Genomic DNA, 25,530 nt, shown 5'->3' with positions numbered 1-25,530 from the left:
AAGACCAGATGGCTTGTGCAAACATGGAAAGCTAGGGAAGGTAAACTCTATTGAATATGTAGAGCTTCAGATGCTGGACAGTAGAACTTTATGAATTAAAACCTTTAGTAAGAAAACTGCAAGGAAAAATCTTAAGGGACATTCCAGTGCCACTAACTAGGATAGGAGTGGAAGAAGAAAGCATACTTCATATACTTGTGGATAAGCTGAGAATTTTAGGTGCCAAAACGCACCCCAATAACTTGGCTCAGCTTAAGTGTGGATGGGCTTGTGAGTAAATGGGGTGTGGTAATAGTTTTTAAAAGTACCCATATTTTCCATATATATTGATGGATAAGCAAACTCAAGTTTTTAAGCAAAATACCATGAAAAATGTAGGTCAACGTATCCATGGATGTCACATTTTTCACAGTATTTTGCTTAAAAATTTGAAATCCAATTGATCCTTAAATGGGTTTATATACAATTATATATGGTGACTACAAGCAGAAATTGGGGGAAAGAGGAAACAGGAATATTAAGTAGGTTACAACTTGATTTTTGTGTATTCTGGATATAGAAAACATTTGGCTTTGCAAATAATGTTTTACTTGTGTAAATTATTACACCATGCTTCATTAGGCTTCAAACCCCAGCATAAAATCCCTCATTTGTTTAACTACCAGCTCTGGGTGTATCTATATTAGCTTCTATCCTGATCCACTCTCTCACAATATTGACCCCTCGAGCAGTAAACCAATATTCCAAGTTGGGCTATCTCAGCTGGCTAGTAGGAACCAGAATTCTTTGATTTATGTCCTTAATGATAGCAATAAACCAATTCTATATTGTTTACTGGCCAGTGTTTTCTGCTATTTATGAAATAAGGCAGTTCTATCCAGGGTTTTTTTGAGGAGGGGGGAAAGAATATTGGGAGGGAGGTGCTTTGGGATGAGAGAGAGCTGGAGTCCTAGATAAAGACCTCAGGCAAAGTGAGTTATTTAATGGTTAGATTTTGGGGATTTTTTTTTTAGTTAAGTGGCATTTTTGGTATTTTATCTTTAAAAACTGTTATGTGCATCCTTTTGGTACCTTTGATAAAGTTGAATTTTGTTTAAAAGCTGGGATTCTCTAGTTGCCCTCTATTACCCACCTCAGCCTGGCTGAGCTGTTGACTCCCATTTTTTTGGTATGGTTTCCCTTTCTGTATTTAGCCACCTGAGGTATCCTTTTCTCTTATTGCAAGAGATTGGATTGTATGCCAAAACAAAGTAAGTTTTAAAATTGATATTCCATATGCAGTTCTGATACCAGCTGTACCCATTGTTGTTCTGAATTGCACTGTACAAATTTGAGGACTGCAGGTAATGTAATTGCACTCTTTTTTGCACTAGAAAGAATGGAAAATCTTAAGCTATTTGAATATTCTAAAATATTACAGTTCCTTGCAGATGATGAGGATTTTTATTAGATCACTCAGTTTGGGTAATTTGTTGCTTGTATATAATTCATCCTGGTTGTGGTAGTATGCATCATCTAATGGCTTGGGATACACATTATTGAGCCACAAATGATTAATTTGGTTCTGGTTTAATATGCTATTGAAAAACTAGGGTGTGTGATTCATACGCATACGTGCAGTTTGTAGTGTTTCAGAGCTTGCAATGTACTGTTTTGATCTTGAAACACACTGTTCCAATTTCAGAAAGTGTTCATGATCTATGCTTAATGAAAGTGTTTAGAGCTCAGAAAATTTCTGGTAAAATAAGAACAGTGACAATGGTTTCTATAGGATCAGAATGTTACTTTTTAAATTTAAATATTTTGAAATGACAAAATCCAAATACTTCTGATTTAATTTGGAAATGGAAGGTGAATCTGAATCTACTTCCAGCCTCATTATTATACCATTGCAGAAAATTGGTCTGTCCAACATTTCTTGAAGTTCTTTATATTCTGAAGTCCTGCATTTGTAAGAATGTTCTTCCTGCATTTACTGTGCATGGCAAGACCTTATTTGACAATGTGGCCCTTTAATTACTTTGGCACTGAGACAGAATGGGTTGATTTGCAATTTTTTAAAACCCTAACCACCTCTGAGGAAAAAGGGGGAAAACCTGTGGCTTATAAGGTTTTTACAGTATTTAGGCAGTCCATATTAAAAATCATGAAACAAACCAAAAGGATTGGGAAAAAACAATGGGAAGCAACTGCCTATCATTGTCTATTACATCCACATTAAGCTGTAAGTTTTATTATTAAGGGCATGTGTTTCATTGTATTCTATTGCCCCTTTTGCTTGCTGATCTTTAACTGTGGTTTTCTGCATTCTCTGAACCTGAGATAATTATGACTTAGGGTCTTCACACAAGCCCTTCTGAGGTGCAAAACTGACAATTTTGGTTAAAGAGCAGACTATTGATGTAATAGGCCATTCTGTTTTAATATTTTAACGCTTAGCTTGTCACAGAAAAAATAACATCATTGTACACCAAGTGGCTATATTTCTCTGCACGTGGTGAAACAATCTAAAATATAATTTTTAGTCAATCATGCAGCTAATTTATAACTCAATACGTTGTGTGAACCCAACCAACTGGGACAACAATAAATTGCGATCATGGTTAATTAGGAACAAAGCTTTGGCAAAACACGTGGTGCTTTTACCAAGAAAACTATATAGAAGTGTCCATTCAATCGCTAGAAATCCAATTCCCACTTTTTCTTTTTAACCCCAGAAAAGAATGTAATGGGAAACTCACCCCAACCGGGTTTAAATAAATAGCAAATAAACGTTTAGAGAGTTATATGAACACAGTGTGGTTCATGGCTAAAAGTGCTTATAAAAAAACTTAAAAGACAAGTCTGATTTTTTTAACGCACCACAGTGAATCGAAAGAAATAGCAACGAGGGAAAAGCGTAAAAACCCCCCACACCTCTGTCAGTGACTACAAGCACCGTCGACGCCGCCGCACGCTTCGGATGCCTTCAACAGGAAACACGTTCAGGGCGCTCTTGAGCCCAAGGGTGGCTTCAATCGCCATCATCGCGCAGGCGCAAAGCGCGACGCGCACGCTCAGCGCCTCGGTGGGTAGTCTTCGCCTCGCCAAGCCGAGGAGAGCTCAGCTCCCTGAAGGAGAGAAACGAAGGCGGACGCACCATGGAGCCGCGGGCCTGGCCGGGTCCCCAAACGGACGGACGGGGCGGCGGGCCTTGAGGTTGAAGCGGGAGGCGTAGCCAACGCGGCTCTTTTAGGACATGGCCACCAAGCCGCCGAGCCGTGTGGAGATGGAGAACCGGGAGGCCGATCGGTTAGGACTTCCCGGCTCGGCGGGGGCGGCGGCAGCGAATGGGGAAGAGTTTGAAGCGACGGCGCGACTCCTCGACGGCTGCGTGCCGCTCTCTCACCAAGTGGCGGGCCACATGTTCGGCAAGGATAAGGGCGGTGAGTGGCGGGAGGAAGAGGAGAGGCGAAAGTTTGACTCGCGGGCTGTGTGCCTGTCGGCGGGCGGGCAGTCTGTGGGGGTGGTCTCGGGATGCCCCCTGGCGGGCGGTGTAACTTCCCTCGGCCTGCTGCCGGTAAATCATTTTATTTTATTTTATTTATTTATATATTATGAACATAATTATAGGATGGTAATTTGTACAAATGAAACATTAGATAAGTAATAATAGAAGACAATAGAACAGTAGGATAGGGACGATAGGCACGATGGTGCGCTTATGCACGCCCCTTACAGACCTCTTAGAAAGGAGGAGAGGTCAATTGTAGATAGTCTAAGATTAAAGGTTTTAGGGTTGGGAGTAGAAACCACAGAGTCAGGTAGTGCATTCCAGGCGTTGATTACTCTATTGCAGAAGTCCTATTTTTATTTTGTGGTTGAAGGTGAAGTAGTCACTAACAGGACATTTTGGTATATGATTTTATGAACTATAGTTAAGTCGGAACCGAGATGACATTGTAAGTTGTCTAATCGAAGAATTTCAGGTCTGGCAGAGTAAGGTATTTTGTTGTGAGAAGAGGAGTGAAGGACTTTTCTTGTGAAATATTTCTGGATTCTCTCAATTATGTTGATATCAGATATGCAATGTGGGTTCCATACAGGTGAGCTGTATTCTAGGATTGTCCTGACAAATGTTTGTAAGCTCTTGTTAGCAGTTCAATATTACCAGAGAAGAAGCTGCGAAGGATTAGGTTAACAACTCTTAAAACCTTTTTGGCAATGTTATTGCAGTGGGCTGGCAGGCAAGTACTGTAGTCCTCGGATTTCCGACGGCCACCAGCTCATCTTTCTCTTTGGGTTTCTACCCCCCTCTCCTCTTTCTCCTTTTTTCCCCCCTATGATGCAGGTTGCAAGATTTTATAGGGGTGGAAGAAGGACCGGGTGGATGTAGGAATAGCTGCCCTGGAGGGCTGGGTGGGACCCAACTAACCAGTCTTTTATGGCACGGTTGTAGCGCTGTTTGGCAGTCCCTAAAACAGCTCAGGGTAGCCTGCGCAATAGGATATGGGCCAAGTGTGATTTGACACATGGAAGTTGTCTTTGATACACATGATCTCTGTACATAAAAGTAAAGTTTGTCAAGAATCATAAGGTACAGCACTTAATGATAGTCTGGGTACAAATAAGCAATCAAATAATATTAGGAACCAGTCAATATAAATTGTAAGAATACAAGCAACAAAGTTACAGTCATACAGTAATTTGTGGGAGGAGATGGGTGATGGGAAGGATGAGAAGATTAATAGAAGTGCAGACTTAGTAAATACCGTATTTTTGGGTGTATAAGATGCATCTAGATTTTAGAGGAGGAAAACAAGGAAAAAAGTATTTTGAACCAAATGGTGTAGTATTATATTGTTTAATAAAATACCAGTGTAGCAGAATACTTTTTGCAACCGTTTATACTTTTTAAAGCCTTGTATATCTTTTAAAACCTTGTACACTTTTTACAAACTTCAAACTTGACAGCTTCAAGACTTGTGGTCTTCAATTCCCAGAATTCCTCCAGCAGTCATGCTATCTCAGAAATGGGAGTTGAAGTCCACAAGCCTTAAACTTGCCAGGTTTGGAGATCCTTGCACTCCTAACCTCTAACTTGGGGGGTCTTCCAACTTCCAACTAAACCTCTAACTTGGGGGTCTTCCAACTTCCAACTAAAACTTGTGGACTTCAACTCCCAGAATTCTTCCACCAGTCATGCCAGACTTGGCTTTCCTCCTGGTTCTCTCCCCCCCCCCCCATACCCACCCACCCCACGGTTCAGATTCACACACCCTTCTGCTCTAGCTGGACTTAGAACTGGCATCGTTCTGCAACTGCATGATTGCTCCAGGCTCCGAAGACAAAGCAGCGGGGAGTGGGAAGCCAAGCCCAGCTGAGGAAGATCTGAGAAAGGCTATGCACCTGGGATTGGCTAGAATGTGAGTTCAGCTCAGGGCATCTTTCTACCAGGTTCTTTTCTTTTAAAGAGAAAGAGAGAGAAAAGGGGGCAGGCGAATAACCAGCTTCTCTAGTAATGTGTATCTCCCATCGATTGCAGTATAATTCTGTCTGTCTTTCTGTCTTTACACTGCAATTGATGGGAGATACACATTTCTTTCTCTTCTCTAGTTATTCGCCTGTCCCCTTTTCTCTCTCTCTTTAAAAGAAAAGAAACTGGTGGAAAGCTAGCCGCCCCCATCCGAACTCACACTCTAGCCAATCCCAGGTGCGTAGCATTCCTCAGATCTTCCTTACATTGCAAGTAGAGCAATGGAAAAAACCCTGCAAAGACTTAGGGCTTGGAAAACATTCTTCTTTGCAGAGAGTAACAGTGAAAGAGCTTGCAAGCGGGTAAGAGCTGGGAACATTGTTAGCACTTGGTTAGGGCTGAAAGAAACTTACTCAGAGCAAGTTAGAGTAATGAAACAAACCCTGCAAAGACTTAGAGCTTGGAAAACATTCTTCACAGAGTAACAATGAAAGAGCTTGGGTACAGCACCTGGTTAGGGTTGGAATACATTCTTGGCAGAATGTAACAGTGAAAGAGCTTGCAAGCTGATAAGAGCTGGGAACATCGTTAGCACCTGGTTATGGTTAGGACTAGAAAGAAACTTACTCAGAGCAAGATAGAGTAATTTTAAAAAACCTGCAAAAATTAGAATTAAAAAACCTGCAACATTCTCAGAGAGAAAAAATGAAAGAGCCTGCAAGGTAAGAGCTGGGAAGATAATTAGCAGCTAGTTAGGGCTGGAAAAAAGCTACCTTAAGAGTATAAGACGCACCCTAATTATCAGCCTATTCTCCGTACTGAGAGAGCGGGTCCAGCAGTCACGTGGGTTGCTCGCTGTCCAATCCATCGGGGACTGAGCCTAGTCTTTAAAAAGCCTGCTGGATCCGCCCCTTTCCCAGAATTCGCTCGGTCCTGCGATCCAGCGGGACTTGTGGTGGCTCGTTCCTCTCGCAAAACACCTTCCCTTCGTCTTCTTTTCTACCAGATAAGTAACATTTCATTACTGCCTTTTACTTAGAGCTTGCCTTGATTTGCGCGCCAGCCTTACTGGGCTCGGTGCCGAGGGAGAAGCTGCGGTGCGGCTCCTGTCGTTGTTTTGCAAACGTCCTGCTAGCGCCGCTTGCCGGATTGCATTTACAAGTAAATCTACTCGGCCAAGAGGTTTATCGGCAAGCTAAAAATTGTTTTTAAAAAAGGAAAAAAAGGGCTCGTGTTCCTCCTGCGGTGTGGGACTGTTAGCAAGCTTCCCTTGATTGTCCCCTGGACTTTAGATTCTCCTCCGTCTTTAAATCTCGGAGCGGTTTATTTTGGCGCAAAGGCCCTCAGCGCCCGGTAATTGTCGGCCCTTGCGGATCACCCACGCGCGTTCCGTCTGGCGCCAGTAAGTCCAACGCTTTGCCCTGGAGTAAGCTTTGAGTCCCTCAGACCTTTTCTCCCTGGCTAGGCCTCCAAACCAGTGTGCCTTGGTTTACTTTTTGATTAAGGTTAGCGAGGCCTGCCCTTCTGCACTCCCAGGCACGAACTCTGGTACCGTCCAGATTGACTGTGAGTCGCAGACACTCCTGGGCCTAGGAGCAGGGCCCCCTTCCTCTTGGGAACGTTACACTAGAAGCTTCTCCCATCAGATTTTGGCTCAAGTCTTGTCCCTGTAATTTGTTCAGGCCATGACTTCGTTTCCCAAGACAGGCACATCTAAAGGTCCCAGAGAGGATAGGCCTACTGGTGATGAAATTGATAGTATCCCCCAGGCCTCTTCCTCCTCTTACTCGGGGGCCCATACAATGGCTAGACCCACCAGGGCTGAGAAGAGAAGGGACCTAGCCCTGCAGAGAATCCATGAAAAATCAGCTAAACTTTTAAAGGTGCAGGCCCAAGTGCACATTAGCCCTGACCCCCCAGAGGCTTCTAACCTGCCTCCCTCTGGGGTCCCTGTGCTCTCTCTGGATGAGCCAAACCTAAACAGACACCAACCTAACTTATGGGGCTTAGGTCCAGAGGAGCCAGACATTATGGAAGATCCCTCTGAGCCAGACCCATCCCAGGCCTTCAGGGAATCTCCATCTTTACCTGCAAACATTACTAATCTGCCTCCAGAATTTCAATCTACGTTTTCTGTCCTTTCTAAAGCCATTGATGCCAAACTCTCGGCTATCAATGTGCCTTCTCACTCTCGTCCACTTCCACGCATCCCCCGGCCCGTGGGTTCGCTCTCATCCTACAGAGCTCCAATTAATGAGGATTTGAATTCTTCCCAGGATGAGGACGTGGTCGTAGAGGATGATGATGACCCATTTCATTGCCTGTCAGAAGATGAGGAATCTCAAATTAAGATTCCAGCCCCGGTTGCAATCTTTCCATTCCAACTCTACAAATCTCTTCTTTTCAAAGCAAGAGTTTCTACAGGCTTAGCCGGGCAAGATAAACAGTCTGCTCCTTGCACTGATCCCCCTGAAGAAAATTTACCATACTTCACGGAGGAGCAGGAAGATGAAGAGGTCATTCCAATGCCCAAATAGTTTAAAGATGCTTTGCTTATGCAGTGGACCCACCCAGCTTTTAGCTTTAATCCCACAACTAAGGACAAGAAGTTATATAAGCTTTCCCCTTCTTATGAGGATCTTCTTGTCTGCCCTAAACCTGATGAACCTGTTAAAACCCTACATTCTGTGGCTGCTATGCCAGGTGAAGCAGAGGAGGTTTTAAGACCCGAAGACAAACACCTAGAGCAGATGCTCAAAAGATGTTTCTTCGCGGATACCTGGGCTATCAAAAGTGCAGCATCACCATCTTTCCTTTCTAGAGCTATGCTTTTATGGCTTCAACAGCTTCAACAGCACATTCCCCCTGATGATCTACAGGGAGTACAGGACTTTAACAAAGTTTTTGCAGCGGCCCAATACGTAGCTGATACTACCCTGCAATCATCAAGATTTGCAGCCAGGTCAGTAGCGGCATTAAGAACGGCCAGGAGGCTTCTATGGCTGCGCCCTTGGCAGGCGGGTGTGAGACAAAAATGGCAGCTGGCCATGGGTCCTTTGAAGTGCGACCTCCTATTTGCCGACCTCCTGGACCCCCTTCTCACGGAAACCGCTGACAAAAAGAAAGTTTTGGGCCCCACCAACAAGAAGGTCATCAAAACTCAACCCTTTTGACGTCCCAATCGTCAACAGAATCAAGGATTCTCCTTTCAAAGAAACTCAGGTCAGTATGCCCCTCATTTTCGTTCCCAAGCAGGCAGAAACCCCAGGGGTAAAGGATCCCGTTACCAAAGAGATTTCTCCTCAATCAGAGCTTCCAGAAAGCCCAGATGGTGAGTTTCATTCCATTCCCATAGGGGGGCGCCTGGCTTGTTTCTCCTCCAGATGGCGCCATTCCTATAAGGACCCCCGGATTATTGCTACTGTGGAATGGGGCCTCGAGTTGGAGTTTATTTCTCTACCTCCTAAACGTTTTATTTCATGCCCATCCCCAAGGTCTTCTCCATCTCGTATCTGAATGGAGGAAGCTATTCAACATCTGTTGTCTATCAGGGCTATCCAACCTGTTCCCTCTTCCCAAAGAGGTCTGGGCTTCTACTCCATCCTCTTCATGGTCCCTAAGACATCAGGAGGATGGAGATCTATCTTGGACCTTAAAAATTTGAACCAGTTTATTAAATAAAGGAAATTCAAGATGCACTCTTAGCTGCTATTCATCCTGGGGACTTTATGGTCTCCCTGGATCTCACGGAAGCCTATCTTCATATTCCCATTGCCAAAGGTCACAGGAAATTTTTACGCTTTGTCTTCCAGGGCAAGCACTACCAATACAGGGCTATGCCCTTCGGGCTCTCCTCAGCTCCTTGAGTCTTTACTAAGCTCCTAGGAACCCTGGCGGCTCACATTCGAGCCAAGCCCATCCACATTTTATGCTATTTGGATGACATATTAATTAATGGGGCCTCTAAAGACGGCACCTGCTCAGACCTCAACATTACCATGTCTATCCTCTCTTGAGAGAAAAGTCAGTATTGAGCTCATTTCCCAAATACGATCTCAGAGAAGGGCTTCCATCGTTACCCAGTCTTCTCTACTGGGAAAGATTGTATCCTGCATTGGTATTATTCCCTGGGCCTGTCTTCATGCCAGGGACCTCCAATGGCTTCTATTATTGTTCCAGAGATCGGGGAACAGCAACTTGACACGCCTCATCACCGTCCCATCGATGGTTTTAAGATCCCTTATGTGGTGGACCTCCCCCGCTCTGGACAAAGGATCTCCCTTCAGGTGTCCAGACCAATTCACCATCACCACGGATGCCAGCTTATCGGGCTGGGGAGCCCATGCCCAGGGCCTGATAGCCCAAGGCACGTGGTCAGCGGAGGAGGCTTCCAGACCCAACAATTGGCTGGAATTGAGAGCAGTGTCTCTGGCCCTCAAGCAATTCAAACCGCACATCATCAATCAACATGTTCTGATTCTCACAGACAATATAGCCACAAAGAGTCATATTTGCAGACAAGGGGGCACCAGGTCCAAGGCCCTGATGAGAGAATCCCTGAAGTTGGGTCTTTGGGCAAGAGGCATCTTCAGTCGTTAAAAGCCGACCACATATTGGGAATCCTCAATGTACAGGGGACTGGTTCTCCCGATCGACTCTAGATCCAGGAAAGTGGATCCTTCATCTGGCTCTGTTTCAGCAAATCTGCTTCAGGTTCGGTCTCCCATCGCTAGACCTATTTGCGACCAAGGCCAATGCTCCAACTCCCTCGATTCTTCTCCAGGTTCCCATCCCCGGGAGCAGAGGCGACCAAAGGACTCAGAATCCCTTGGCCTCGAGGTTTGCTTTATGCCTTCCCTCCAATTCCAATTCTCCCAGATGTGATCCACAAGATCATCCTCGAGAAGGCCCAGGTAATTCTAATAGCCTCTCTCTGGCCACGCCGGCCCTGGTTCGCAGACCTGCAACGTCTGTCCATCCAGGACCCCAGGCGATTCCCCGTTTCGGAGGATATGTTGCAACAGGACGCCTCTTTTCATCCAGATCCAGAGTGGTTCCACCTCACCGCTTGGCTATTATCCGGTGTGATTTAGACCTGTGAGGACGCGACCCAGACACTGTAGAAATAATCCTAAAAGCCAGAAGAGTGTCCACGAACAGGATTTATGACCATACCTTGTCAAAATTCCACCAATGGTACTCACAAGAGGATCTATCCCCCCTGTGTATTCCCATCCTCAGGATAGTAGCTTTCCTCATAAGAGGGTTCCAGCAAGGCCTTTCTTCCAGCACCATCCGTCATCACCTTACAGCCCTATCTTTGGTCTTGGCAGGGCCTCGCAGACAACCACTCCGCTCCTTTCCGGAAATTCAAGAATTTCTTAGACGTATTTCAAACTTCAGACCCCCCCAGAGTTCACAGATACCCATCCTGGGACTTACCGCAGGTTGTTCACTCCCTTACTCAGGCACCATACAACCCCCTAAGATCAGCGTACTTCAGGTACCTATCTTACAAGGTAGCATTCCTCGTGGCGATAACATCTGTCCGACGCATCTCAGAATTGGCAGCCCTTTCAATCAGGCAGGATCTATGGCAGTTCCATCCGGACAAAGTAGTCCTGCGCTTGGACCCCACCTTTCTGCCTAAGGTGAGTTCCATGTTCCATAGATCCCAGGACATTGTGTTGCCCTCATTCTGTTCCAACCAAAACCATCATCTTGCAGTCAAGTGGCACACCCTAGATCTCACCAGAGCGCTGAGAATTTACATCCAACGGACAAGACCCATTCAAAGGTCTGAAGCTCTATTCGCGGCCTACCATCCCAGATCCATGGGATCCAAGGTATCCTCAACCGTAATAGGATGTTCAATCCGAGGGGCTATCTCAAAGGCTTATGAGTCATCTTCCCTCACTATACCTGGAAGTATCACAGCACATTCCACAAGAAGTGCAGCCACATCTGCCTCATGGGCAACTCAAGCTCCATTGGAAGAAGTCTGCAAAGCAGCCACTTGGGCCTCTCTAAACTCTTTCATAAGGCATTACAAAATTGACTCTTACACTTTAGCGGATGCTGCCTTTGGCAGAAGAGTCCTCCAATCCGTTATCTCTCACGATAGCGAACTAATCCCTCCCTAGGGACTCATCTATTGGGTATGTACCACGTGACTGCTGGACTCGCTCTCTCAGTACGGAGAATAGGCGTTGATTGCTTACCTGAATGCCTCTTCTCATACGATGAGCGGGTACAGCAGTCACTTCCCTCCCTGTACTTCTTTTCTAACTATGGTTATTCCTTTAGCCTTTTCTTTCCCTATCATGAGAGTTGAACATTATTGAGCCACCACAATTGAGCCTAAGTCTACGGATTCACAAATTCTGGGGAAGGAGCGGATCCAGCAGGCTTTTAAAAAACTAGGCTCGGTCCCTGATGGATTGGACAGCAAGCAACCCATATGACTGCTGTACCCGCCCATCGTAGGAGAAGAGGCGTTCAGGTAAGCAATCAACGCCTAATCTCCTCAAGAACTGGCAAAAGCAGAATTATCCTAGTTCTATGATAATGTTAATAATATTAAATTAATTAAATTAAGTTAAATTAAGTTAAATTAAATTAATAATATTAAACTATTAATATTAAACTATTTTTAAAAAAAATATGAGAAAGAATAAATGTTAATAGTTATATATACTGTGACAATTATAAATTGAAAAAAATACCACAGCTCACTACTGCTTTGGCAATATTGTTACAAAGTTCAATTATACCTGCAAAATTTAATTTTTATTTTGCTTTCTTTAGTTGTAGAGTCCAAAGAGCATTTTTAATAATCATAATGCATATATTAAAATAAGAACCTTGGTTATTTTTTAACTATGGATGTAAAAGTTAAAGAGACAATCAGTTAATGATTAAGATGTTTGGACTAGTGGTAGGAAAACCTGGACTTTAGTGCTGCCTTAGATGGAAACCAAATGGGAGGCATTGAGAGTCTCTCTTAGCCCTAGGATGAAAGCAGTTTCAATTGCTTTTGAAAACACTGCCAAAAAATGTGCATGGATTTTTCCATATAATCACTAGGAAGCAAGACCGACGTGAAGGCATACACTTGATGCAAGATCATTGTTATTTTTGTTAAGAAGAATATGGCTTCAATTACACTTATCCAGCTACATTTTATACGTAATTGTGTGGTAGGATCTGGTACTGAGTTGTGTAATGAAACTGCTGACTAACCTTGAATCACTTGTAGAGAGGAAGTGGCTGAAGGGAGATTCTCCTTAAAAACTCTTTTCAATATTCATCAAGCAGCTACTTACCGTATGTAGTGTGTGCTTTATATTACAGTGTACAGGTGAGCAGGTAATAAAAATACCAAGTAATAAAAATCAGCTTGTGTTGTTTCTGGTTCCTTGTGCCTAAATTATTTGCAATAAATAGGATTTCTAATGCCTACTGTTCACAACATCTGGGGTAGTAGAGTTCTAGTCCATGAAATTTTATATGCCATAATGGCTGGGTGTTAAGGTTAGGATTACTATTTTGTTACTAAACTAAATCCTGATAATTTATTTTTGCTGCAACTGCTAACATGCTGTCTCTTTGACAAAACATGATAATAGAAGACTGGTAGACAAGAAACAAAGGTGGAAGTATACTTGAAAGTTACATTACAGATGTAAGATTTATCGAAATGAAGGAATATGCATCATACATGTTGTGGTTGGCTCTGGGCTAGCTCCTGCCCCAAGGAATGTGGAGGTGGATATGGGTGAATCCTCCCAGTGTCAAAGGCCTGTTTTACTGCCGACTCCTTCGGACAGCGAAGTATCGTTGGAAGCAGGAAGAGACTGAAATGGTACCCTCAGAGGGGGTCATGGCAGACAGTTGATTAGGAAGCAATTAATTCTCCTCCTTATCTTTGCTGGACTCTGATGAAGAAGCAGTTATAGATGCATGCATGTGAAGGGCCCTGAATATAAGAGAGCAGCTACGTAGGTACTACAAGAGATAAGAGAGTTCACCTGTGGTTGGGTGTGGTTCAACTAATTAGGGCTGCTGTTAAATGGGCAGCGTGCCAGCCTCTCAGTGTGGAAGATTGTGTTCCTCTGCAGCTTATTGGTGTTCCTCTTCAGCTTATTGGCCGGCCCCGCTGCCTCCTGGGTGTCTCAATTTCTAGACAGAGATGATCCAATACTGCAGGATTATACTGCTTTTTGCGCCTAGTTGTGTTGTGTTTGGGTCTGGGCCAGCTATTGCCCCCACATGTGAGAAATGCGTCACAAAGTGATTGCGAAAGCCTGGCTGACAGCCAGGAAAACATGGCAGACAGCCCAGAGGATGAGGCAGATGGTTCAGAGGAGTTGGCAGACAGACCACAGGACCTGGCAGACAGCCCAGGGGATTTAGTAAACAGCCCGTCCATTGCCTCTCCTCATTGGATTCAGGTGCTGAACAGCTAATAGAGATGCGTAGCCGGAGAGCTGTGCAACGGAAGGCTCAATTAAGGGACTATCACCAGTGATCATAGTAGCACCTGTGGCTGGGTGTGGTCCTCATAATGAGGGCTGGGTGTGGTCCCCATAATGAGGGCTGGGTGTGGTTCCCATAATGAGGGCTACAGTTATAAAAGAGAACAGAGGCAGAGGCAAACTGTGGATGTTTATCTGTGTGGTTTGTGTGACTTTGTGGTTCCTGCTTTGAAGCCTCTGCTCCGTGCCTTTGGATTTCAACCCAGCATTTACAGGCAAGTGGGAGTTGAAAACTCTGGGACTAGCTGTTGCTCTTGTGCCTCAAAGATTCAGAGACGTCCTGAACAGTTTCTGCTCTGTGCAGTTTGTCTTTGTTTGCTTTTTCCTGCACTTTGTATTTGGCTGACTGTTCGCCTTGAACTGTGTTTTACTCCTGACAATAAGGACAGTTTTCTTTAACCTTTCCTGTTTGTTTAATACAAGTTTGCTGATTAGCAAAGCACGTGTGTGTTTGATCTTTTTTCCTCGACCGTTAATTATCACCTGAGCCCAGTCAGGCAGAACAAGTTGTGACGCCAGTTTTCGGATCCAGTGCAGGAGCAGGCGGCCACGAGGGCATGGAAGCAGTTGAAACAAGGCTCACGTCCATTAGCGGAATATTTAAGTGACTTTCGTAGTCTCACTGGGCAGGTGTAGTGGAATGAGGCCGCTTTGATGGAGGCGTTCCAGGACGGCTTGTCAGAGACAATGTTAGATGAGCTGGTGCATGAGGCCTTGCCGGGCACCCTGGATGAGCTGGAGCAGCACTGCTTGAAACTCTGCTGCTGGCTCGAGAGGTGCGTTGGGCTGGGTGGTCCTCCCCCCGCGTTTCTGGCATCACGCCTGTGCCTGCTCCATGGCAGGGGGTGTCCATTATGCCACTGCAGACCCCGGTTCCTGTACCCTGTCGCTTCATGCCAGCCCTGCCTCCTTGCATGGCGGATCTTGTCCCTGCGGGGGAGCCCATGGATGTGAGTTTCGTTTGATCCCGTGTGCCTCCGGAGGAGAGGGCTTGTTGACATGCATCAGGCCTGTGCTACTTTTGCGGGGGTGGGGACTGCATCCACCCCGACTACCTCCCGGCCCGACTGCTGCCACCCCGACTCTTCCAGGACAGTTTCCAGAGTCTGCTCCCCATGTTCCCCCCACAGTACCTGATTCCCTGATGTCAGTTCACATGCTCCTCGTTCCTCAGCTGGCCGTTCAGCCGGGAAACAAGGGGAGCTCGGCTTGGTGGCAATGCTAGGTCGGGCCGGTATTCAACCTTCCCAGGATTCTTCGGCTCATGACCCCGGAACGTACCGACACCTCATGCTTGCTGTTCAAATCCATGTAGATCGTCGTACTCGGTCTATTCCGGCTCTTGCCCTCGTGGGTTTTGGGGCCACCACGAATTTCTTGCATGAGGCTTTCACGCAGAGACATTCGCTGCCCTTGTGTCCTTTAGAACCTCCGTTGACTGTGGAAACGATTGATTTATTGATTTATTTTATTTATTATTTAGATTTGTATGCCGCCCCTCTCCGCAGACTGATGGGCAAGTGTTGTTGTCCGGGCCCATCCGAGTTCAGATCTTGCCTGTGCGGATAGGCATCAGGATTCACGAGGAGGCTCTCCAGTTCAACGTCACGCAGGGCCTCCATTTTCCTATTGTTCTGCGGTTGTCATGGTTATGTGCGCACGATTCTCATGTGGTGTGGTCTCAGAACATCGTCACGTTTTCCAGTTTGCAGTGTGTGGACCATCACCGTCATGTTTGCGCAGCTCAAGAGCCTGGAACCCCCGCAGCAGTTTTACCTGAGTGCCTCACGGACTTCGTTGATGTGTTCAACAAAAAAGAGCTTGCCGCTGCATCGACCTCATGACTGTGCCATTTAACTATTTCCTGATGCCAAGCTGCAGGCTGGCTGCTTATATTCCATGTCTGAACCTGAATTAGTGGCCCTCAAGGACTTCATAGACAAGAATCTTGCCAAAGGGTTTATCAGGTCCTTGACCTCACCTCTGTCAGTGCCTGTTTTGTTTGTCAAGAAAAAGACTGGGGATTTACATCTGTGTTGTGACTACCACCATCTGAATGCTATCACGATGGGCAACCGGTATCCGTTGCCGTTGATTCCTGAATTGATGGAATGTTTACGAGCTGCCAAAGTATTTTCTAAGATTGATTTACGCAGCACATATAATTTGGTGCGGATACGGCCGGGGGATGAGTGGAAAACGGCGCTTGGTACTCGATATGGACATTTTGAGTATACCGTGATGCCCTTCGGCCTCACCAATGCCCCAGCAGTTTTCCAGCACTTGATGAACGATGTATTCAGGGACATGTTAGACCATTTTGTGGTCATTTATCTTGATGACATTCTTGTGAACTCCCCATCACAGTCCAGTCATTTGGGACATTTGCGCTGGGTTCCGTTTGCGAGAGCAGCGTTTATATGCAAAACTGGAGAAGTGTCAGTTTTTGCAGACCACCATCAAATTTTTAGGGTATGTCATTTCTCCAGGGGGCATAGCCATGGACCCAGGCAAGGTGTTGGCGCTCAAGACCTGGCAACCCCTGCGGAGGGTGAAGGACGTGCAGAGATTGTTGGGGCTTGCAAACTATTATCGCATATTCATTCCAGGGTTTGCCCATCTGACTGCGCCTCTTACCCGTTTGTTGCCGAAAGAAGTACCGTTTCAATGGGGTGAGGGAGAGCAGCAGGCCTTTGAGGCTCTTAAGGACGCTTTCATGAAAGAACTCTTGTTGCAGCATCCAGACCTGTGTCGGCCGTTTGTCGTGGGGACCGACGCCTCTGATGTTGCTGTTGGTGCTGTACTTCTACAGGCCCGTCCATAGGGTGCCACCCTGTTTCCGTGTGCCTACCATTCCCGTAAGCTCACGTCCTTGGAGCGGAACTACACGATTTGGGAAAAAGAACTGTTGGCCATCAAGTCGGCGTTCAAGACATGGAGACATCATCTCAAGGGTGCTCGGCACCAGGTGGAGGTCCGGACGGACCATAGAAATCTGGAGTATCTGCAAAAGGCCCGAAAGTTGAACCAACGACACATACATTGGTCGTTTTTCTTCGCATGATTCAACTTTCAGATTCGGTACACGCCAGAGCAGATGCTTTGTCTCGGAAACCTGAGTTCCTGCATCCCAAAGAACTGGCCCCATTACAAATGATCCTGCCTGCTGCAGCATTGCTACTACCCATGACCCCGTTGATTTGCGGAGGCGTATTCGTGAGATGCAGCGGGGGGATGGGTTTGTGGCACAGTGGATGCGGGAGATGGTGCCCAATTCTCCCTGGACATTTGTGGATGGACTGCTCCGGTACCGTGGGCAGTTGTATGTACCAGCAGGGCCGCTTCGTGGATTAGTCATGGCCCAATGTCACCATAATCCTGCGGCGGGTCATTTTGAACTCACGGTGACTGCTGCCGGCTTGGCTGGAGGAGACGGTGGTGGGTGAAAGAAAGAGCCGCGGCTGCCCACCGCAAATGCTGCCGGCTTGGCTACAGGCGACGGCGGTGGGTGAAAGAAAGAGCCACGGCCGCCCACCGCAAATGCTGATGCTTCCCCGCTCCACACCAGGCAGGCTGGCAGGGGAATGGGGGCGGAGAGGCCACAACCAAGATGCTCGGCACACACCCATCCGCAGCAAGGGGGGGAGCGGCTGCGGCCGTGGCTCCCTTTCCTTCTCCCACCTATATCTACTGCTGGTGGCCGTCACTGCAGGTTCCTCAGGCGGGAGCTGCCACTCCCTCTGGGCAGCCCAGCCAGGCGGCTGTAGATTATTGCACTTTCTACGGCCGCCTGGCTGGGCTGCCCAGAGGGAAGTGGCAGATCCCGCTCAAGGACCTCGCGGAGACTGCTGCCGGCTTGACTGGAGTCAACAGTGGTGGGTGAAAGAAAGAGCCACGCCCACCCACCGCAAATGCTGGTGCCAATCTTCCCGGCTCCATGCCAGGCGGGCTGGCAGGGGAATGGGGGTGGAGAGACCACAACTGACATGCTCGGCACCCACCCACCCGTGGCGGGCGGTGGCCACGACTCCCTTTCCTTCTCCCACCGGCAGCCATCGCCGCAGGTTCCTCGGGCAGGAGCTGCCACTCCCTCTGGGCAGCCAAGCCAGGCAGAGATTATTGCACTTTCTATGGCTGCCTGGATGGTTGTGGTCTCTCCACCCCCATTCCCCTGCCAGCCCGCCTGGCGTGGACCTGGGAAGCTCGGCACTCGCATTCGTGGTGGGCAGGCGCGGGCGTGGCTCCTTCTTTCACCCACCACCGTTGACTCCAGCCAAGCCTGCAGCAGTCTCTGCGAGTTCCTCGAGCAGGATCTGCCACTTCCCTCTGGGCAGCCCAGCCAGGCGGCTGTAGAAAGTGCAATAATCGGCTCCCTTTCCTTTCTACGGCCACCTGACTGGCCTGCCCAGAGGGAAGTGGGAGATCCCGTCCGAGGAACTCACGGCGACTGCTGCCGGCTTGGCTGGAGGTAACGGCGGTGGGTGAAAGAAAGAGCCGTGGCCATGGCTGCCCCGCCCGCTGCGAGTGTGCTGGTGCCAAACCTCACTTCTCCACGCCAGGCGGGCTGGCTGGTGGATGGGGGCAGGGAGGCTACAACCGAGAGGCTCAGCACCCGTCCGGGGTGGGAGCGGCTGCGGCCATGGCTCCTTTTCCGTCTCCCACCTATATCTACCGCCAGTGGCTGTCACTGCAGGTTCCTCGGACGGGAGCTGCCACCCCCCTCTGGGCAGCCCAGCCAGGCGGCCGTAGAAAGTGCAGAGATTATTGCACTTTCTACGTCCGCCTGGCTGGGCTGCCCGGAGGGAAGTGGCAGCTCCCACCTGAGAAACCTGCGGCGCCAGCCGCCGACTTGGCAGGAGGCACCAGCGGTAGACATAGGCAGCGGGAGAAGGGAGACGTGGCTGCCCCCACCCCTGCCTGTTGCAAATGTGCCGGTGCCGAGGCTCCCCGCCCCCGGTCTCTGCAGAGAAGTAAGGAAGAGAGAAAGAGAGAACAAGAGAGAGAGAGTTTGTGTGTGTGAAAGAGATCAACAGACAGACAGCGAGATAGAAAGGAGAGAGAAAGTGAGAAAAAGAGAGCAAGAGAGGGGGGGAGAGAAATAGAGATAGCAAGAGAGAGAACAAGAGAGAGAAAGAAAGCAAGAGAGAGAAAGCGTGAGAGAGGAAAATCAAGTGAGAGGGACAGAGAGAAAGAGAGAGAGAAAGATAATGAGAGTGAGAGAAAGAAAATAAGAGAAAGTGAGAGAGAGAGAAAGAGAGGGAGAGAGGAAGAGGGAGAGAGATAGTGAGTGAGAGAGAGGAAGAAATCAAGAGAGAGAGAAAGAAAGCAAGAGAGAGAAAGGGACAGAGAGAAAGAAAGCAAGAGAGAGAGAGAAAGAAAGAAAGAAAGAAGGAAAGGGAGAGATAGAGAGAGAGAAAGGAAGAGGGACAGATAGAAAGAGAATGAGTGAGAGAGAAAGAAAGCAAGAGAGAGAAAGGGACAGAGAGAAAGAGAGAGAAAGAAAGCAGAATAGAGAGGGAGAGAGAAAGGAAGAGGGAGAGATACAAAGAAAGTGAATGAGAGAGAGAGAGGAAAGAAAGTGAGAGTGAGAAAAAGAGAAAGAGAGAGAGAAAAAACAGCATTAAGAAAACCGCAGGGTTTTTTTTATAGTCCGGCCCTCCAACAGTCTGAGGGACAGTGAACTGGCCCCCTGTGTAAAAAGTTTGGGGACCCCTGAATTAGAGGCTCGTGTAGAGAGCCGGCAGAACGATACAGAAATATGTTTTTTGCTTGAAGTATGCTGATTAAATGCCTCTCACCTTGGATACAGAGACCCACATCAATTCTACCAGCATTTCAAGATTCAAATGCTGAGGCTGTCACTTAGGAAATTTCTCAGTGAGGCAGGAGATCAAGAGTTCCAACAGAGAAACTAGGATAAATTAGTACAGTCTACAGCAGTGATGGCAAGCCTGTGGCACGCAGAGCCATATCTGCTGGCACGCAAGCTGTTGCCCTAGCTCAGCTCCAACGTGCATGTGTGTGGCGGCCAGCTGATTTTTGGCTCACCCAGAGGCTCTGGGAGGGGCTTTTTAGCTTCCAGAGAGCCTCTGGGGGGGATGGGTAGGGCATTTTTACCTTCCCCCAGCTCCGGGGAAGCCTTTGGAGCTGGGGGGGAAAACATGAGTCTATTGGGCACACCAGAAATTGGGAAACAGGCCATTTCCGGCCTCCAGAGGGCCTCCGGGAGTCAAGGAAGCTGTTTTCGTCCTCCCCAGGCATTGAATTATAGATGTGGGCATTTGCACATGTGCGATAGCGCAGTGTTTCCCAACCTTTTTTGAGTCGCGGCACATTATTCATATTTTCAAAATCCTGGGGAACATTGAACGGGGGTGGGGGTGGGGGGGGGCGGCTAAAGAAAAGTTTGGACAAAAAAAATCTCTCCCTCCCTTTCGCTCTATTTCTCCCTCCCTCATTCTCTTCCTTCCCTTCTTTCTCTCTCTCCATCCCTCTTTCTTTCTTCCTTCCTCTTTTTTGCTCTCTCTCCCTCCTTCCCTCCCTCTATGTCTTTCTCCCTTGCTCTCTCTCTGTCTCTCTTGCTATCTCTTTCTTGCTTTTTTCTCTTTCTTGCTCTCTCTCTCTCTTTCACTGACTCTTGCTATATGTCTCTTTCTCTTTGCCTCTCTTGCTATCTCTCTTTCTTTCTCTGTCTCTCTTGCTATGTCTCTTGCCCCTGGCTGCTCGCCGCTGCCTTCGCCGAAAGCGCTTTTGTCCCGGGCTCTCAGCCAGGGGGCTGCAGGAGAGGCGGCGAAGGCGATCTCTCTCGTTCTCCGGAGGCTGGAGAAAGTGATTTTCAATGTCGGGGGCGCGGGCCGACGTGCGCTCTCCCCATCCCCCTGCCGGCTTAGTTTGAATGGGGCAGGGGGATGGGGAGAGCGCACGCCGGCCCGCGCCCCCGACATTGAAAATCACTTTCTCCAGCCTCCGGAGAACGAGAGAGATCGCCTTCGCCGCCTCTCCTGCAGCCCCCTCGCTGAGAGCCCGGGACAAAAGCGCTTTCGGCGAAGGCAGCGGCAAGCAGCCAGGGGCGCGAGGGGCCTAGAGGCGCGGGGGGGCAGCCGCGGCTTCGCCCTTGGAAAAGGGTGTGTGGGGGGGTGTTTTGGGGTGCGCTGGCTCAGGCGTGCACGGCCCGGCACCCTCCTGCTCCCACCGCCCTCCCTCCGGGCCCCAAAGGACATTGGTTGCCGCCCCCGCCAGGGAAGCTCCAGCTGGGCGGGGCGCTGCTGGTGCCTTCGCCCTGGAGCTCTTGCCACCGCCATCCCCCAGCTACTACTTGGTGCCGTTGCTGATGGCGCCCTCCTCCTCTTGCTGCCGGTGCAAAGAATGAAGCTCTCCTTTTTTCCCGCCTTCCTTCTTTGGGGCAGGAGAGCGCCAGCAATAGCGGCATCGGAAAGTAGCCGCACCGGCAGTGCCCCGCCCAGCTGGAGCTGCCCTAGGAGTTTGGCGGCACACCTGACCATGTCTCGCGGCACACTAGTGTGCCGTGGCACACTGGTTGGGAAACGCTGCGATAGCGCATGCCTACGGTCTTTCGGCACCTGAATAAAAAAAGGTTCATCATCACTGGTCTAAAGAGTATAGCTCAGAGGTAGGTTTCTCCTTGTTTGTACTGGTTCACCTGAACTGGTAGCGACCCACTATTGGCATCACGATGATGTCTCCGAACCAGATTGGTCTGTGCCAGTTCATGGGCGCTGCCATATTTGTTTTACTTTAAAAAAATTTCCTTCAGAGCATGCCTAGAAGCCGAATTCCGGCACTGTGCATGTGGTCATCATTTGTTTTCAGCTTTGGGTTTTTTTGCCACATGGGGCAGGAGGTAGCAAACTAGCAGCGAGGAAGTTAGAACCCACCGCTGCTTTCAGGACTCCCCTGCATCCCTTTTTTAAAATTTTTATTTTATTTTATTAATTATATTATATTATATTTCATTTTATTTTATTTTATTTTAATTTAATAGTTTTCCTCCTTCAAGGCAGATACCCTAAATTCAATTTTACCTACGAGATCTTTCTAAACCTCTCTCAGAGCCCTTAATAGGGGGAGTCTATACCTTTCTAATGTTCCTCCTTATTTCCCTTTCTATCTTTTGTACCCCCCTTTTCTCTCACTGTTTCCACTATGTCTGAACCTACTAAGGCTGGATGGAAAAGAACCAAAAAATCCAGCAAGCCTCAACAAGACGACCCTGACTCTACCTCAATCATATCTGAGTCCAGGGAGGCCTCTTTTCAACCTTCCAGAGTAGAGAAGTGTAGGGATAGAGCCCTACAGAAGATCCACAAAAGGGCAGCTAGAGCCCTTTCCCCTTCACCGGGTATGAACCTTGAGCCTGGCCAATCTCTTTCCATTTCTTCCAAGGATCCTCTCCCGCTGGCTGCTAGCATCTGGGGGTCCAATGGGTATGCCTAACCAAAATCTGAACCCAGGTGTCTCTAGACCACCAGTTCCACTCTCCCCCACAATCCTGATTGCCCCCCAGCTTTACCTGTCGCCTCTTCAGTCGCCACTCAGCAAATTATCCAATCAGCTCCTTCGTCGGAATCTATTCCACTTCCTCCGTCGGCCTTCGATCCCTCAGCTATCCAGAGGTGGATTGGATCTGTGGTTCAACACAGCATCGCTTCCAGTCTTCATACCTTGGCAGCCACAGCACCTCCCAGATCTTCACAGGTACCCCCACTTGTTGCTCCTCTCCAATCTTTCTCTAATCCCAGGAATCTCCAGGACACCTGGTCACACTCTTCTGAGGAAGACTCTGACTCTTTAGACAAGGAACTTACGGAAGAAGATCCCACTGGTCTTTCGGGGGACGAGGGAGCAACTCCTGCCCTTTCCATGTCAGCGGCCTTGTTTCTGGCTGAACTTTTTTCAACCATCTTATTGAAGGCTCAAACAGCTGCGGGTCTCACAGCTCCTCCCGCTCAGCCTCAACCATCTGCTTTTCAGATGGAGACCCTTTTTCAACCCTTCACTGAGGAAGAAGTTGTTCCGGCTCCTCCCCTTTTCGTAGACACAGTCACCAAGCAATATCTGAATCCCGCAGCAGGCCCTGCTCCTTCCAGCTTGGAGAAAAAAATCTTCAACGTTGCTTCGGAACTTGCCTCCTTTCTTGATCCCCCTGTGTGGTGGACATCCCTGTTCTGGCTCTGCACTCCTCAGAGAATCTTCCGGGACAGGCGGACGAACTTCTAAAAGCAGAAGACCGCAAGATTGACCAGGTTCTGCAGAAGAACCACCAATCTGCCGCTTGGGCAATAAGTTGCTTGGGCAACTTCCTCCTTCTTTGCTAGGTCCATGCTTATCTATATCAGGCAATTGCAAGAACACATCCCAGCCTCCGACATCACAGCTTAACAGACCCTTAACAAGCTATGCGCCACTTGTCAACTGCTCTCTGACACCCCACTCTATACTTCCAGGTTCGTGACTAAGGCCTTGGCTTCCTCTGTGGTAGCCAGACGAATCACCTGGCTCAAAAAATGGCCCGTCAACATTAAACATAAGTGGCACTTCGCATCCACGGAGTACAAAGGGAAGAATCTCTTTGGTGATGTCCTTGAACCTTTTCTTATTGACTCGAAAGACAAAAAGAAAATTTTACCCTCAAGTCAAAAGAAGACCGCTCAACGAACATCCCGCTATTTTCGTCAGTTGGACCAGCAAGTTGGACCAGCAATTCTCCTATTACAAGGGGCCCAGCCAGTCGAACTACAAGTCTTGTAGCACTCAAGGCAAGAACTCGAGAGGCAGAGGGGCTAAACACCCCTTTTGCGGCTCCGCCAAAAATTGTCAGGCCTGAAGATGTAGGTGGTAGTTCTCCCTTCCCCAATTTGCCTTCAGTCCCCATTGGTGGCCGGCTGGCCAGATTTGCCTCCCATTGGGCCTCCACTTCCCCAGACCCTTGGGTCCTTAATACGATCAGGTCCAGTTTACATCTAGAATTCCTTTCCACTCTTCCTCCCTTCTTTATTTCCTATACTGTTTCCAGGAACCCCTCAAAGAGGGTCCGCATGGAGCATGCCATCCAGTACCTGCTGGATATCCAGGCTGTTCAGCCTGTTCCTACGGAATTCGAAGGACAGGGCTTCTATTTGATCATATTCATAGTTCTAAAGTCCTCAGGAGGGTGGAGAGCAATTCTAGATCTAAAACGCTTCAACCTTTACCTCAGGTACCACAAATTCAAGTTGTACACGCTCAAGACTATCTTAGCTTGCATCAGAAAAGGTGACTTTATGTCATCCCTAGACCTGACAGAAGCATATCTCCATATTCCCATAGCTAAGGAACATCACAGATTCCTCCGCTTCTCCTACGCAGGCAACCATTACCAATACCGTGCTCTCCCATTCGACCTATCCTCAGCTCCTCGTGTATTCAGGAAGGTTCTGTCAGTGCTGGCGGCCCATCTATCCTTATCCAAGTTCAATTCTACCTAGATGACATTCTCGTCCTAGCCAATTTCTTTTCCCAAGTGCAGATTCATTTTAGGACCATGGCTGAAATTCTTTTGGCCCACGGCTTTTCAAATAACTATTAGCCAATTAACTAAAGCCAATTAGTTCCCTCTACCTCAATTCTTCACCTAGGTACAGTTATCAATTCCATGAAGGGTCTAGTCAGCCTCTCCCCAGAGCGGATCAGTAGCATCAGGGATCTGGCCTCTCAGCTTCAGGACGATCCCCTTCCATCCCTCTCCTCCCTCTCTTCCCTGTTGGGAAAGATGGTATCCAGTTTTTCCATAGTACCCTGGGCTAGGCTCCATTACTTGGATCTACAGTGGTTTCTCCTCCCCTTCCAAAAGCTGGGCCAGGCCCACCTAGCAAGATGAACCCGTCTCCCTCCACAGGTATGCAGATCCCTAATGTGGTGGAAATCCGGCACCATCGAAGAAGGAATCCTTTATCAAGCTTCTCCAACCATAACAATCATCACTGACACCAGCCTGTTGGGAAGAGGGGTCCATTGCAACAACCAGCAGGTTCAGGGCTTCTGGAATCCGAACCAAGCTTCCTGCTCCATCAACTGGCTAAAATTGCACACAGTGTTTTTAGATCTCAAGAGCTTCAACAACCTCATAGCCGGCCGGGATGTCCTCATCCAGACTGACAGTATGCCCATGAAAGCTCACATCAATCAGCAGGGGGGCACCTGCTCCAGGACTCTCATGTTAGAGGCCAAGAAGATCAGCCTCTGAGCGGAGAGGCACTTGTCCTCCCTCCGCTCAGAACACATTCCAGGAACAGACAATGTCCAGGCGGACACCCTCAGTAGGGCAACAGTGAATCAAGCAGAGTGGAAACTAGACCCGGACATCTTCAGACGGATATCGGACAGGTTCGGCAGATCTGTTTGCCTCCCCACTCAACAGTTAACTGCCGCGATTTTTCTCCCACTTCCCTGCCTGGGGAGCGAAAAATCATGATGATCTCCACTGCCCTTGGCCAAGGGGCCTACTATATGTGTTCCTGCTGTTACCAATTCTGCCCCAGG

At 48.1% G+C, this 25,530-nt stretch overlaps 1 protein-coding gene across 1 annotated transcript in view; it reads left to right on the top strand.

Moving 5' to 3' along the window:
* Positions 1-3,027: 3,027 nt before the first annotated feature.
* IPMK (inositol polyphosphate multikinase) overlaps positions 3,028-25,530 on the top strand; it is a 96,848-nt gene continuing 74,345 nt past the window's right edge. Inside the window, exon 1 of the mRNA XM_070752287.1 lies at positions 3,028-3,425. Within this exon, the coding sequence (XP_070608388.1) occupies positions 3,239-3,425 (187 nt within the window). The 5' untranslated portion in view covers positions 3,028-3,238. The remainder of the gene's footprint in view (positions 3,426-25,530) is intronic.

The sequence above is a fragment of the Erythrolamprus reginae genome, chromosome 5, assembly GCF_031021105.1.
Source record: "Erythrolamprus reginae isolate rEryReg1 chromosome 5, rEryReg1.hap1, whole genome shotgun sequence".
NCBI classification, from domain to species: Eukaryota; Metazoa; Chordata; class Lepidosauria; order Squamata; family Dipsadidae; genus Erythrolamprus; species Erythrolamprus reginae.
Note: the sequence above shows the minus strand (reverse complement) of the source record. Positions and strands in the feature narration are given on the sequence as shown.